The sequence below is a fragment of the Pinus tabuliformis genome, chromosome J (genome assembly GCF_031772625.1).
Source record: "Pinus tabuliformis cultivar Carrire ecotype Pingquan chromosome J, CPIR1, whole genome shotgun sequence".
NCBI lineage: Eukaryota > Viridiplantae > Streptophyta > Pinopsida > Pinales > Pinaceae > Pinus > Pinus tabuliformis.
The window spans coordinates 1,470,187,489-1,470,202,440 of NC_142295.1; the positions used below are offsets into that span (position 1 = coordinate 1,470,187,489).

At 36.6% G+C, this 14,952-nt stretch overlaps 1 protein-coding gene across 4 annotated transcripts in view; it reads left to right on the forward strand.

Annotated features, from left to right (window-relative positions):
* Positions 1–7,477: 7,477 nt before the first annotated feature.
* LOC149232921 (mediator of RNA polymerase II transcription subunit-like protein) overlaps positions 7,478–14,952 on the forward strand; it is a 114,557-nt gene continuing 107,082 nt past the window's right edge. For 2 of the 4 annotated variants that reach the window (XM_089379549.1, XM_089379552.1), the window contains exons 1-2: positions 7,478–7,635; positions 8,871–9,059. In XM_089379549.1, coding sequence (XP_089235675.1) covers positions 8,912–9,059 — 148 coding nt within the window. In that variant the 5' untranslated portion in view covers positions 7,478–7,635; positions 8,871–8,911. Of the gene's footprint in view, positions 7,708–8,870; positions 9,060–14,952 lie in introns of all 4 variants that reach the window. The other 2 variants (XM_089379551.1, XM_089379550.1) reach the window with 2 other exon arrangements.

The following is a 14,952-nucleotide window of genomic DNA, read 5'->3' on the forward strand; positions in this document are numbered from 1 at the left end:
TTCAAAGATGCTAAAGAATATGTCAGAAGGTGCGACAACTACCAAAGGGTAGGGAAACCTGCTCCCTCAAATGAAATGCCATTACAACCTCAAGTACTTATCGAACCCTTTGAAAAATGGGCTTTAGACTTTATTGGACCTATTAATCCTCCATATAAGCAGAAAAAGTATATATTGGTATGCACTGATTATGTCACCAAATGGGTAGAAGCCAAAGCATTACTTTTTGCCATGTGAGCAAAAAGAATGTTTACTTATATAAGTTAAGATAAATGTATCAATGTTCAATAAATGGCCACTAAAGTAGGTCAATGGGACTGTTAAGTGCAATAAATTTTATACAAAGTAGAAGTTCTAAAGAAACTCTTATATAAAAGCAAGAAATACGAAGTAAAATAAAATAAAATTATAATCTAAACCCTAGAGAGCCAACACCAAATATAAAAAGGAAATATAGAAGAGAGGTGTACTAGGAGTGCAGATCTAGAGTTTATGGCGTCAGTGGTACAAGTCTATTGTGGTCCACTTGACCCATTTCTCCTAACATATGAGGCCAAGTGGAGGAAACTCAAAATATATGTTTATCTAGAAGAAGGATAATAAGGGGAGATGGAATGTGTCTTGTGTTGTTATCTAGAAGGAAGAACCCATGATCATGGTTTGGAAGATATCATTTGGTTACTCATTTGTCTACTAATATGAGATATGGTCTAGTAACGTTGCTGAGATCTCGTGGAAGTAAAAATAGTGCCCCATGTCCTCACTGATCTGGGATCACAATAATTAATTTTCCACTTGGTTCCCCTAGTTGGGATCATTGTAAAATAGGAAGTGATCCACTAGGTGGGAGCTGGTCTAGGATGTGGGTGTGGATGGAGGATAAAAGACTAGATATAAGAGCCCTTTGTATGTATAAGGCCATGAATCTATAGTTGGGTTACCCAAAGAAACTACTGAGTGTCTATAGCTCTCTAAAATGATAATAGATCCATCATTTTATCTTATGGTAAATTGAGCAATGGAATATGAAGTGGTCCTTAGTCTCAACCTCTCGAGGATGGTATAATTAGTACACCCTATCTGTTTGGTCAATATTATGGTTAGTCTCAATAGGTGGTCCATGAGAGCTAACTTTAAACTAGCCTAGGGGGCATCCAAGGAGTGTGCATCCAATGATGAAGTGTTTAATGGAGTCAAACAATGAGTCCATACCTCATATCCATGAAGTGCTTAGCATAGAAGGCCATCTTTATATGTAACCCACCCTGAGGGTTTATCCAAATGATCCATACAAAATGGCTTTAGATATCCTCTCTAATGATCTTATTCATCTCCTATTTGGTAGGTGAGAGGTGGTTGGGTGCATTGAGGTAATATCTAATATCTAAATGAAGGGACTCAATCCATTGCAATACCAATAGATGCGAGGAAATTTGAGACCTTGACATACCGACATCATAACAAATCAAAGACCTCGCTGATGTAATGGACTTTGATGAATGGTAGACCAAGTATGGATACCGATCTCAACCTGTCACTGTATCAAGGAAACTCTAGATGTGTTACAGGAGTGAGATAAGACCAAACACTACTTAAAGCCAAAAGGTTCGAGCACCAAAATCTATGAAGACAATGTGTTGAGGGATTTTCTGCTTGCATTTGATGATGCATCAATGAAGGATGATCTATACTCTCTTTACTGAAGACGAACCAGACTTTAGTAAACTATGTCCCCAAACCTTAGAACCATATAAAATTATGGGTTGGATAGGAGTGTCCAAGAGAGACATATTAGACAATATGTCCTAAAAATGGTTTTGGAAACTTACCTTTGAGAAGGGTTAGGGATCCAAAATTGTTGCTAGCTCGAGGTTGAAGTGCATGTTACAAACTAAACCATGGTCATGTGAATAATACGCTTGAATAAGTATGTGAACTAGTGATCTCAATCTCCTCTCCTCTAAAAAAGACACATTGATCAAAGAGGATCTTCATCAATCCATGAAAATCATGGCATTGGTTTTGTCGAGGTTGATTTTCAACTGATGAAGGTCACACAAGAGCATAAGGGCATCTAACTATCTCTACAAATCTTTGAGGGATGAGGCTAAAAGGATAACATCATCCATGAAAAGTAGGATAAAAATAAAGACTTGGTGGAGAAGGCAACCATATCCATCCTAGATGTGCTTATGCAAAGACTCCAACCCATCAATATATATCTTGAACAATGTGGTGGATGGGGGCAACCTTGTTTGACACCAATTCCTGATAAAATTTGATATCACATGTGCAATGTGGAGATGACTAAGGATTGACTCATATGTACACATGAAGGCAATCAATAAGGTTTTAAGATACCAACGCCTTTAAGTCTTTGAAACAAAGCCTCTGAGGGACGAAATGAAAATATTTTTGAAAGTTCACAAAGCAACAATAAAATTCTGAAGAGTAATGCCACACCTCCCTAATGACAACACATTGTATAAGGATGTGATTGATGGTTTAGTGCTTCATGTTAGAATATTTCCTATCCTTTACCTCTAAGTTGCCTCCTCTAAATCTCCCTAGAAAGCTTTGAATGGAGGATCATATCATAGAGTTTATAAAATGTGTGGCTTACCATGATAGTCCTATAGTTGTGGGATCCATACTATACCTCAATTTGTGGATTAGGTGAATAATGAAATGTGATTTATTCTCTATTTTCTCTTTACCACACCTTTTGAATAGCCTCAAATAGACATTCCAATAAAAAAAATTGCAAATTTCAATTTAACGTACCTTTTTAAAATGTTGATTTTGAGATTGATTTTACGATTGTTTTGAAGGCCGACCTTGCACCTAATACAACTCTAAAATTTTATACACCTTTGAGTTTGAAATTTGGTCCATGGTAGCCTAATATGTTGGGTTTTCAATGGCATATGTTTGACTAAATTGTAATGTTCCAAGAAAAAGTTATGGTGATTTTCCCAAAATTTACAATTTTATCCCTTTTAGGAGAGTGAACGTGTACGAGCTTCCACATGTTGAATTTTTAAGGTTTCATTAGGAAATTTGGTTATGAAATATTATGATCAGTCTTCTTTCAAATGGAATCAATGCTACTTAATTTGGACTTATATAGTTTTAGATACGATTGCTTTACCAAGAATTCTTGTTTGAGACTAGTTTTAGGATTAATCAATAACCCTAGTTTCCACAACTTATATATTTGGAAGTATAACAATCAAAACCTAAATTTTTGATTGAATATAGTTCAATATGTTCTTTTTGAACCCTAAAAACTTTTCTATTTGAAAATCCTCTAAATTTTTTATTGAAAATGGTGGAATGTTTCATTTGTAGGAGTTAAACTAAGGATTGTGTATTTTGAAACCAAATGGTATGATCCAAATTTCCCAAATGGCATGATCCAAATTCCCCAAATGGCATAAAAATAAAAAGAAGAAGTAACTTCATATCTTGAAAATAGAATGAGAGAATGAATGTGAAGCCTCTTTGTGGGGTCAAGCTCCTTTTTCAATATATCAAATGCACAAGATGAGATGATCTTTAAAATCCCCCCCTTAGTTTATATAAGAGATAAATGATACATCTACAATTAAAAGGTCTATCTCACCATTAAATGGTCTAGTTCACTGATAAGTATAACAATAATATAACAATTAGAACTGAATATTAAGGGCTTAACATAGGGTCTATTCTTTCCATGTTGTAGCTAAAATATTTAATTTTTCTCCCAACCAATTTAACCAAGAAAAACATAGATACACCATGTAAAAAACACAAATATGGACAATGTGGCATCCTCACTAAAATAAAGCACATAATTCCATATATAGAAAGACAATGCAAATGAATATTACAATATCTAAATACAATGACATGAATAAACTTCTTGAATTTAACTAGGGAAAGTTCCAACCAGAGGACGTTTGGAACACCTATTTGTAAAGTGAATGTAAAATTGCTAAAAAAACCTAGGGCTAAAACAATAACGTCTTTGCACTACTTGTATCAACATAGCATATTGTAACAACATGTTATTCAACTACACCAATTAACACACAATAAAAAGAGCACTAGCAAATGGCATTGCCCCATGGAATCTTTAGTTCTAAATTCATAGCACATTAGGATACAACCACATGTATATTCATTTGCAAAGTATAATGCTTACATTAAGATTAAGGTGGCCACTTACTAATGCTCCAAACAAAAATGAAAACATTGTAAGTCTGGAACCACAACCACAATTTTGATGGGGACAAGTACAACCATAGAGACATGAACAAGCCACATCAATGCATGATCATAATACTAGGTAGGGTAACCTTCAAAAATAACTCGAACATACAATTGTCAAGGACATCCCATTGCAAACCAACATGTAAAAAGTGATTAGAGCACAACATAGTATAAACTTTAAAATGCACTTTGCTGCACCCATAGTCTATCAAGAGAGAGAGAAAAAACCATTTTCATTGTTGCCAATTGACTTGAACAGAGGCAGAAGGCACTACAAAGCACTCCATTTAAATTGCCCCTCGTAATCTTTACACCCATTTTCACTATAAAACTACTTGGAATAACCACTTAAAACATCAAGTGTAAACAACCACAGGGAATGCTCCATAGAAAAAAATATTGTTGAAACTTTGAGAATGAGTACAAGCACAACCAACATAGAGGAGAGCAATGGATTTAGATGCACTACCATAATATCAAGAAAAATAGTTTTTTAAAAACAACTCATAACCATGACTATGGAGCACACCGATTATAAGTGAATAAGTAAAATACATTTGCAATATATTAAAGATGTAAACATGGTCATAGATATAGATACAAGTTCACACACTAACAAACAATAGTTAGCTCACTAGTTGCTAATATAGTCATTTGAACCTACAATTTGCGAAGAATCACTCTAAAAGTAACTACCACCCAATCTCTACAACTCATAAGCTTAGGAAAACCATTGACCTCTGAGCACCTATAAAAGAATGCTTCCAAACAACCATACCCCCAACTCACCACATGTTCTAGAATAAAAGTCAAGTAGCAATATGATTAAACAATCTCCAACGTGGTTTTTTTCCTAGAAAAAGTTGAACGAAGTCATTGGAAAAGCCACGTGACCAGATTGAAAATGGCAATGACAGGCTCAAAAATTCACACTAGGGCATAAAATGTCTAGAGATCCAAACATATATGCACAAGATACATAACAAAGGTAAGTTATGATCTTAGAAAACCAAAATGCACAATGCACCACCGAAGAATCCACAACCAAGCACCAAAATTTGGGGTTGCAAATTAACAAGAATAAGTGGTATCACTATCTATCCCAAACTAAATCACAATGATCATAAGACGACTCAGCAAACAATGATGCCTAGGAGTAGACCATGCAAACCATTGTGCCACCCACATAAATGACCATTATTGCCCATAGTGATAGAGTAATGTACTAGAGCTTTAAACCCTCATCCTCTCACAACAAGCCAACTAGCATAGAAATGAATGAACACAAAATATTAAGTATAGGAGCACACCACCCTCAAAAGAACACTATCATCCACACATAAAGAGCCATTCACCATAGTTGCAAATCCACATTCTTCTAAAAATGAGTTAAACACTAGCTCAAAGAGTCAAACAACAATGGAATGAATGGAAATAAGAGACAAGCATCACAAGACAACCCTTTCATATTAAATGGAGGAACTTCAATAAGTAGGACTTGGATACTCATTACCACATCAAAAGTAAGATGAATGTATTTTTTTCCATCTAACCAAGCAAACCACCCTTTAGCTCATTAACAAGGGTAAAATATTTTTCAACGTTCAAGATCCCAAAAGAATAAAGCTCGAAGAAAAATTCATATAACAATCTTGGTATAATTTCATTTTGTAGAAATTGAATTTGGGTAGGTAGGGTAACAACCATTCCTTCCAACCACCCAAATTAAGTCTAATTGAGTAAAAAATAATTACGTCGATAGGTGTGGTCTATATTGGAATTCTGCTTGAGGAATTTTGATTTTTTAATAATTGAATGGACAAGATTTGATATCAAAAGAATATTCTTTGTCTCATACATGATCTAACGGATGATATGAAAAATATTTGAACGAGTTTTCAATTTAAAATCAAAGAATATCATATTTAATTTAAATATTATCTATTTCACCAAGAGTTAAGTGGATTGGAATTGAGCCAATTACTAGGTTTTATTTGGTTGAATTTTAATTCAAATTAGCGTCCGACTCGATCGTCCTGTACAAATAGCTTGCCAGGCCGAGCTCTGCATTTGCGTCACACTTTGCTTCACATCTCAACTATTGCCATAACTCATCATTTTCCTCCATAACAAATCTGTTCTCAGACCCAATTTCTAGACATAGCCTTCAATTCGATAATCTGACCTGAGAGAGGAGGCAAGAATATTGTATAACCGTGGCTTTGATTTTGTAGGACAACAAGCAAATTCCTGACCTTTATTATCGAACAAGAGGCAGGATAGTGTTATCCAATGTTTGTACCTCTCCTTTTCAAAATAATTCAACGCTGCCTTTTAGGTGTTGTTCCTCTATTTTTGTCAAAAAACGGTACCTTGAATGAATGGTTTTATGCAAGGAATAATGGATATTTGAAAATGCATATTTTCCCATCTTATAAATATAAGAGGATTTTTCGTTTTGAATTGAAATGGGTGTGAGTTTTCTAGGACATACGCCCAACACTCCTCTGCATGACGCTTGAACAAATGGTTTTAGTTTTTCAGCACTTACACTCGACACTACTCCGAAGGGATTGTTCCTATAGTTTTGTTGACTTTGGATATTTGAATGAAGGAAAAGGAATAATGTGTTCCTTTCCCCCATATATATATATATATATATGTGTGATTGTATATATATATATATATAGTGTGATTGTAATATATGTTTGAATTAGTTTGGATGCATTGTTCCTCTAATTTTGTTGACTTTGGATATTTGAATGAAGGAAAAAGAATAATGTGTTCCTTTCCCATATATATATATGCATTCAAATTGTGTGATTGTAGTATATGTTTGAATTAGTTTGGATGCCATATTACTCAGGTGACAAATAATAGTAACATCACATTCTTGTTCAATATCAACACATAGATTAAAGTTATATGTTAATCTTCTAATCACGTGGATTCATCTACCAAGTGAAGCAATTTTATTAGAGTTTAGCTATTAAAATTAGAGTTATACTTACATAACATTTTTAAAATTTGTATTTATATCTATGAGTAAAAAAATTAAAATATCAAACCTACCTTAACCATATTTATCAATGTAATTGTCCGAATACATATTATTTGAACAATGCTACATCCATTCATTTTCAATCCAACAAAAATAAATGTATGAAACGTTTTAAAATATACCATGAATGAGGTGAAAATAGCAACATTATCAATTTAGGTAAAGTCGGTGTGATGCGGCCAGCTGACAAAGGGAGATTTCACCGGTCATTGCAAGCAAGGAAACGATGTCTTCTTTATATGAACGAAAAAACTGTCTCATTGCTCATACCCGCCTCCACCTTTTGTTATTTGTTTCAGTTTTATGATATGAAGTAACAGGTGCTCAACATTGCAGTTCCATTTCATGTGGTTGGCCTGCTGTCTCGGTTTAGAATGAAATCTACATTTTTGGCATGTTGTCTCGGTTTAGAATGAAATCTACAATTTTGTATTTCAGTTTTTGTTTTCTGGGTTTCAAGGCTTGATGCAGTATAAGGATAGAATTTCACATTGCAACAGCAGTTTTATGTCTGTAATCTTTGGTTGAATTTTGATGTTTGTTATTCTCGCGTTTTAAAATTATGTTTAAATTTTAAAGAAAAACACAAGGATGGAGACTTACCTGAATACCCACCTTTGTTAGTTCTGTGTTTCGCTGGTTTGCGGGTTCTGCTCCAGATTTTGTATATTGTCGAGAAAACTGCTATACAAAGAAATACAACAGATGTTATATTTAAGGTCAATTTTCAAATTCAGTAACTAATGTACATACTTCAGTAACTAACCCTCTTATATATAACCCTCTTATATATGTTAACGCTATCCCCTTCGTTACGCCTTCCCCCTATAGAGCTGCTATAGAGTTGTCCCACCTCACCAATAGCAAGAATTCGGGATCTATACTCTCCCAAACCTAAGTAACTCACTGCCTTATTCTCTGAGTCGTTTTTCTCTGAATTGAGGAGGTGTATAAATAATGGGTTGGGGATGTTTATTATAGCAGTTGTTCCCTGGCAAAGGAGGAATCCGGATGGTGGCCGGCAGGTCTGTATTCGGTGGTAAAGAGAAAAGCCAACTGCGGTGGTAAGTACAGTGGAAAGTGCGGTGGACTGAAAGGGCTATGAATCGTTGTATTTCCCCACGCTAGTGAATGAATAGAGTGAGTGAATAGAGTGAGTGATGTATGTTACTATTGGGGAGATATAAAAACATATCTCGACCATAACCAAAACTATGTTTTATTTAGTTTTGATTATGGTCGAGATAGCTTAAATCCATCACAAATGTCAAAAAAATTTGCAACTCATCATAAATTTAAAAAAAATTGGCGACTCAAAGGATTTGATGATTGATCCCTTTAAATGTTTGATAGATGCTAGGTTAAAATGGATATAGAATAGTTTAAAGTTTAAACTATTGCCCAAACCATGTTTGTGTTGTTATCTTTTAAGTCATTGACTATTTGTGCTTATATAGCATTAAACTCACGTCTTGCTTGTGAGTTTGAAGAGCCCTCTTTTTATTCTATAATGATCTACTGTGTGTTGATTGCCCTTGTTGCTGTTGCCGTGTAGATATCCGGGAATAATCCAACAAATTGTGAACAAGAGTGACAATGGCACAACCACCACCACAACAGGAACAACCGCCACAACAAGATGACATCTTGAATTTGGTGACCGCTCTAGAGACTGCACTACTGCCATGTTTGCCTGCCAGGGAACTCCAGGCTATAGATCGCTCGGCTCACCCTTCTCACCAGAGTATGTTTATTTATTCCCTGCATTCAACCTGTTATAATTAAAATATACCCAATTTCGGAAGAGGGTCAGATATTTATGTTATATGTCTTTTTACAACTTGAAAAGCCCATTACCTGGTTTTGAATAATCTCTGATTTTTTTTTTTTCAATTGGGTGTTATATTTCAGACCATAGTAAGCAGATTTTGTACCAGCAGAATAATTCTAAAACCCTTGGTAAGTTAAAAGCTTGAGACCTATCAAAACAACAATGTTCCAATATTAGAATCTACAGACACACACACAGTGCAGAAAAATAATAACGAGTACACAGATCTGAACTCTCAATCACATCTATCTCATATTCAATATGGAAAAAGGAAAATACACTGCAGCTAAGTCAAAACCAAAAACTTGCTAACCAACACAGCTGTGTGCCCTGCATCTCATTAATAGAACACGAAAATGAGGGAAGATTAACTGTATCCGGTCACATGCATGAAGCACTCAAGGTGAGTCTGTCAACTCCTTGGTCAATCCCTAACCCTAGTCTAATCACCTAGTGTACCCTGGATGCATGGATAAGTGTGCCAGGTAAGTGCACCTCAACTGGAAAACGAACTGGAGCATGCAAGCATGCACCCTTTCCTTGAGAACTGCACTCTCTACCTAAACTGAAAACTTACCCATGCAAGTGCCTTAGGCAACTTAGGGATCTGCACCTGTCTAAGATTACGTCATGTATGCATTCTAAAATTGTACTGAACCGAGGCAAAACTGGAATGTCAAAATTTGGACAGCTTGTAAACTAAAATAAAATTAGTGGCAAAATTGAAAATATACTTACAGAGGTGCATGCATGCATGTGTCCTTTATTCTCCTACATAACTGCACCTCCTTCACACAGGAATTGAGGCAAACGATGGCCATACTTCTGCTGTACGAACCTGCAATAAATGCACCCTTACTGCTGCTGTACAAACCTGCAATAAATGCAGCCTTACTGCCGCTGTACCTGTTGGCTGAGTGCACCTTGGTATTGTTGAGAAGAATGTAAACAAAGTAAATCTAACACTCCAAAGCAAGGAAGGTGCTCTCCACAAGCCCAGTCTCTCTTTAAATACCTTGCACATTCCCTTTCATAGGGGTTTAGTCAAGAGATCTGCAACTTGTTGATGTATTTGAACATACTCTAGAGTCTAAAGGCATTGCTCCCTCCTAATGGTACATAATGTTAATGTTCTTGGACTGGTCATGGAATACTGGATTCTCACAGCATTTGATACAGTTGTTATTGTCATAGTAGACCAGATTAGGCTTCAATATCTCACATGTCAGCTCTGCTATAAGCTTTTGAAGTAAAATGGATTCACAACTAGCAGTGCTGACCACCATGTCGTCTACGTTTATTGAACTTGTTGTAACAAAATCTAGCACCACCACATGATGTGAAGTCCCAAGCATCAAGGGACTGATTTTGTGCCACTTGGGAAGGCTACCCATTGTTACCACAGTTGCTCGTCCTCTTTTTTGGCTGGCTCTTCTCCAACTCAAGGGGACTGTCCAAAAAATGTAGGATTGCTAAGGTTACAGAGTGGAGGCACAGCATGATTTAGTGAAGACTAAGCCTAAGAAAAATGAATGGATGTAGTATATGTGGAATAACGAGTGGTGTGAGAAGAAAAATTGAAGAAAAACCCCAAGACCAAGTGTGTAATCAGTTCACGACTTGGGCATCAAGGAAGAATAGATCAAAGAGGGCGAATGCATGAAGATGTAGGGCAATAGGAGCTGCTGAATTTTATAGGAGAAAATTACCTTCAAAGGCTAAAGGTTATGTTAAGCATTGCCATGAAAGGGGTTATGTTAATCTAGCAACAATTGAGTTTATTAGATGAAAAGTCAACACAACAACAATAGCAATAAGGGGGATTATCATCCTCACATTACTCTATCCAAATGAAGCATGGTTCATTATAAGCCATTCATAACATGCTACAAAAATCTCCTATTACAAAAGTCAACATGTGAAAAACATTACAAACATAAAACAGGATTCTAAGTGAATGAGGATACTAGTGTTAACCTCGAGATTAACCATTCATCTTTTCAACTTGATATCATCATAGCAATGCTTGGAGGTTTTCGATATTCCTTTAGTTCAAGATGGTCCATTTTGATTGTGTTTGGAAGATTTCAATTAGCATTGTTCTTGTGGATCGTTCAGGCTACACACATGTGATTATGTGTGTTGAAAATGTAACTAGGTTCTGTCTTCGTAATTATCATTGTACTTGTATCAATATGTATTTCATGTAAAAGCAAAAAGAAGAAAAAGAAATTTATTATTATTATTAGTTAAAGCATGTTCTTCATGCTTCTAGGGTTTATTGAGTCAAAAGAGAGCTTGTCATGACTCAAAGTCTCATTTGGACTATTTGTAAGAAAATAAAAAATATCTTATTTTGAGCCAAAAGAGTCAATTTGTCACCCACAAGACCAAGTCGTCCCTGTCTGGACAAGTCGGCCTAGAAGAAGCACCTATTCAACCTCTTGGACAACTATAAATAGAAGACAATTTGATCTCATTTGATCACTCACACACACCATCGATTTCTGTGCCAAATAGAAGAAGAAAAATAGTGAAGGCAAGGGAGAGAGAAGAAAAGTCGAAGGAGAAAAAAATCGGTTGTTTTTTCTTGCTTAATGTTCACACATGCGAAGATTCTGGTGCAGATTCTGTAAATTGCAGGTCTGAATTCTGAGATTTGACCAGATTTGTTGAGGTTTGACCAGTGTTGACTTTCATTGAATTGGGTCTATGTGGCAGTCTTTGTCTTGATCTTGGGTCTTGGATATTGCACTTTGATTTGATTCTATAAGAAGAGGATTTGTTTGGGTTTTCCCCCTTGTGGGGTTTTACCCTGGCTCGGAGCTACATCTTTGTGTTCTTTGTGATCTTCATGTACCTAACATTTTGGTAATTGCTTGATGAAGAAGACATAATAAAAGTAATAAAAGCCAGCAAACATTCACAAGTAATTATCAAGTAAGAGGAATTAACCCTAATCTACTAGCATATTGATTTCTCAACAATGTGCACTACTATTGTAGATAGGGACATAAACTTCATGCATGTGAGGATTGTCATTTCTATTCTTATATAGATGGCATGCAAATCATTCAATGGGTATTTTGTCTTAAGCAAAGCTTTAAAGTTTAGGTATGGTTGCATGCAAATTCTCAGGCATTGAAGTTTCTTTGCTAAAGGAGAAGTCATGAATGATTATGTCTTTTGCAAAGAGTGGATTAATGTTTGTATTTAATATGAATGGGTTATTTTTTATGTTTACTAGCCAACCTTTGTATCTTTATTATATTATATCTTTATATTATGTTATATTGTTTATGTTTATATAGTTGTATGTCATTATTTTTATTTTAGTTTGATGGGTTAACTCAATTGGTTATTGCCAATGTTGTTGGGCATTTGGATAGGTCCGTGCTAGGTGTCTTGTGCAAATCTCCTTGGGTAGGGTGCACTAGTTTATGCCGATAGGTTGACTATGGATGCCATCTATTTAGGTTTTCTTCGAAAAAATGGTTATTATATTTTTATTTTATATATAATATACTTAAATGTCTATTACATAGATGGTCTCACAAGCCATTGTATAATGTGAGTTTGGTTATCATCCCTTGTGCCTTGAGAGCACTTTTGGACCTCTTTTTTTGGACCATTGAATCGATTATAGGGCATGAGAGATGCCCCTACTTGGCCCTTTGCTTCTCAATGGAGATTGCCTCTACTAGCCCCTCAAGATGGAGATTCGGTTGGTTCTATGAAGCCTCCCCGTTTCTTTGATGCCTTGATGTATCTATTGGGCAACTCTCCCTTTGAGATATTCTTTGGACACCCCTAGCCTCAACTTTCTCCTCAAATAGGGATCAAAATGGTTGTTAGAGAAGACATTTATCGAGAGTACATATAACTACTTGGATCTTGCCTCCTGGGCTCTTATTCTAAGATGGTCCTTTACTTGGAGTACTTTTTGTAGCTAAGGGACATGCTTATTCTTTGCCTTGAGTACCCTTGGCTTTGTTGCTCATTGGACCTAGGTTCCTACTCAAACAATTTAGTGTTCACTATCATCAAGATTGGGTTGAGTCTAACAATCATATTCCACTTGAAGAGAGGTTATGTAATTTATGACACTTGCAAAAGGTGGAGTTTGAGGAGCATTTCTATTAATTTTAGGTATGTTCTATGCTTAAGCAATTTATTTCAATTTTCACAGTTAGGTCAATATCTTTTCTAGATTAGCAATCACATCAGCATAATAGTAAATTTTAGATAGAACATAAAAATAAATCTCAGAAGACAAGCCAAGACAAGAGGACACAAGATGTGGCGCTAGCCAGGGAGAAACCCCAATGTGGGGAAACCCTTGATCAATTCTTCTTATATGTTCTTCAATAGTTCAACAGAGAGAAAGAGAGATAGTACATTTACAATAGAAGTCAACACTTTGACTTATCTAAATAGAAGCATAGATCATCTATAAGAAGATGGTACATGGGGTAGCTAAACTTAGTTGAAGACATGCTGCTTCAACTGATTCTCCAAGGTGACTCCATCACCATGTTGCACCTATCATTGTGCTGCACCTCATCATCATGCTGCACCTCACTGTGCTGCACCATGCTGCACCCATCATCACTATGCTGCATTTCATCATGCTTCACTAATCATGACTATACCCATCACTGTACTGCATCATGTACCATTGCTGTTCCATGTACCATTGTTGCTCCATGTACCATTGCTGCACCATGTCCAACAACACTGATCTACACCATGCTGCACCATTACTTCTGTCATGCTGCCACACTGCTTTAGTCATGTTGCCACACTGCCTTAGCTGCTGGCTATGGCCTATGGCCTAGCCCAACAACAAGATAGACTATGATCCCACAGTCTTAGGATACACACAAGACTGTCATCAACATGTACAATGCTGATCTGTGTGTTATAGGAGCTTCTTCTCATCAAGATAGGGAGGTTTCTCATTGCTGTAGCAGTTCCTTTAGCCAACGTAGTATAGCCCTTCTAAACTGCTGATAAGAACTTCTTGTGACGACGATTAGGATCTCCTCATAAAACATCTGAAGAGACCTCTCCTTTTAGCGTGGGTGATCTTCAAGACTATGGCCAAGATGTGCACCGAAACGCATTCTCAGAACTGTTAACTTACCGCGGATAGGTGGTGTCTATGTTTGCGTTTGCTACTGTTATGACTATGACTGGTTAGGGTATATTTGACTGCTGTAATAGCCCCTAATTAGTGACCAAGCAACCCTCCTTAGTTGCGACCTACCCTTGGAGAAGTGGTGGCTTCCTTCACTGTTGTTCTGGGTATAGACAACCCTCAATACACCCTACGTTGCCCTCCAAACAACTCGTAGGGCTTGCGGCCTACCCACAACAGCCTACACTGCCATTCACCAAGAGTTTTGCACCCAAGAACACCTCCACGCATGCTGAAACAGTCTACCCTTATCTTGGTCCTCTAGGGAGTTACCTTAGCCTCCCTTACAACAAACTCGGCCCTAAAATAACCCTCTTTCTCCCACGCATGACTGCCTCTACTTGCTGCGGCTAGGGCAGCATGTATAGGCCTTAGATCTCCCTTGCTAAGACTGCGGTTTGACATCCTTTAGACAGCCAGGTTAGGTAGCGTATGAGGGCCTCCTATCCCTTTTTGCTGCATCTAAGGGCTGTCTCAAACCCTTCCAAAATAGCGTATAGATTAGGGCATGACTGCGATTAGCTAGGGCATCATAAGACTGCGTTTAGGCTTCATGGTAAGGCTCCTTTCCTCCTACGTCTAGGGCTTCCTCCTCTTAGACTTCTC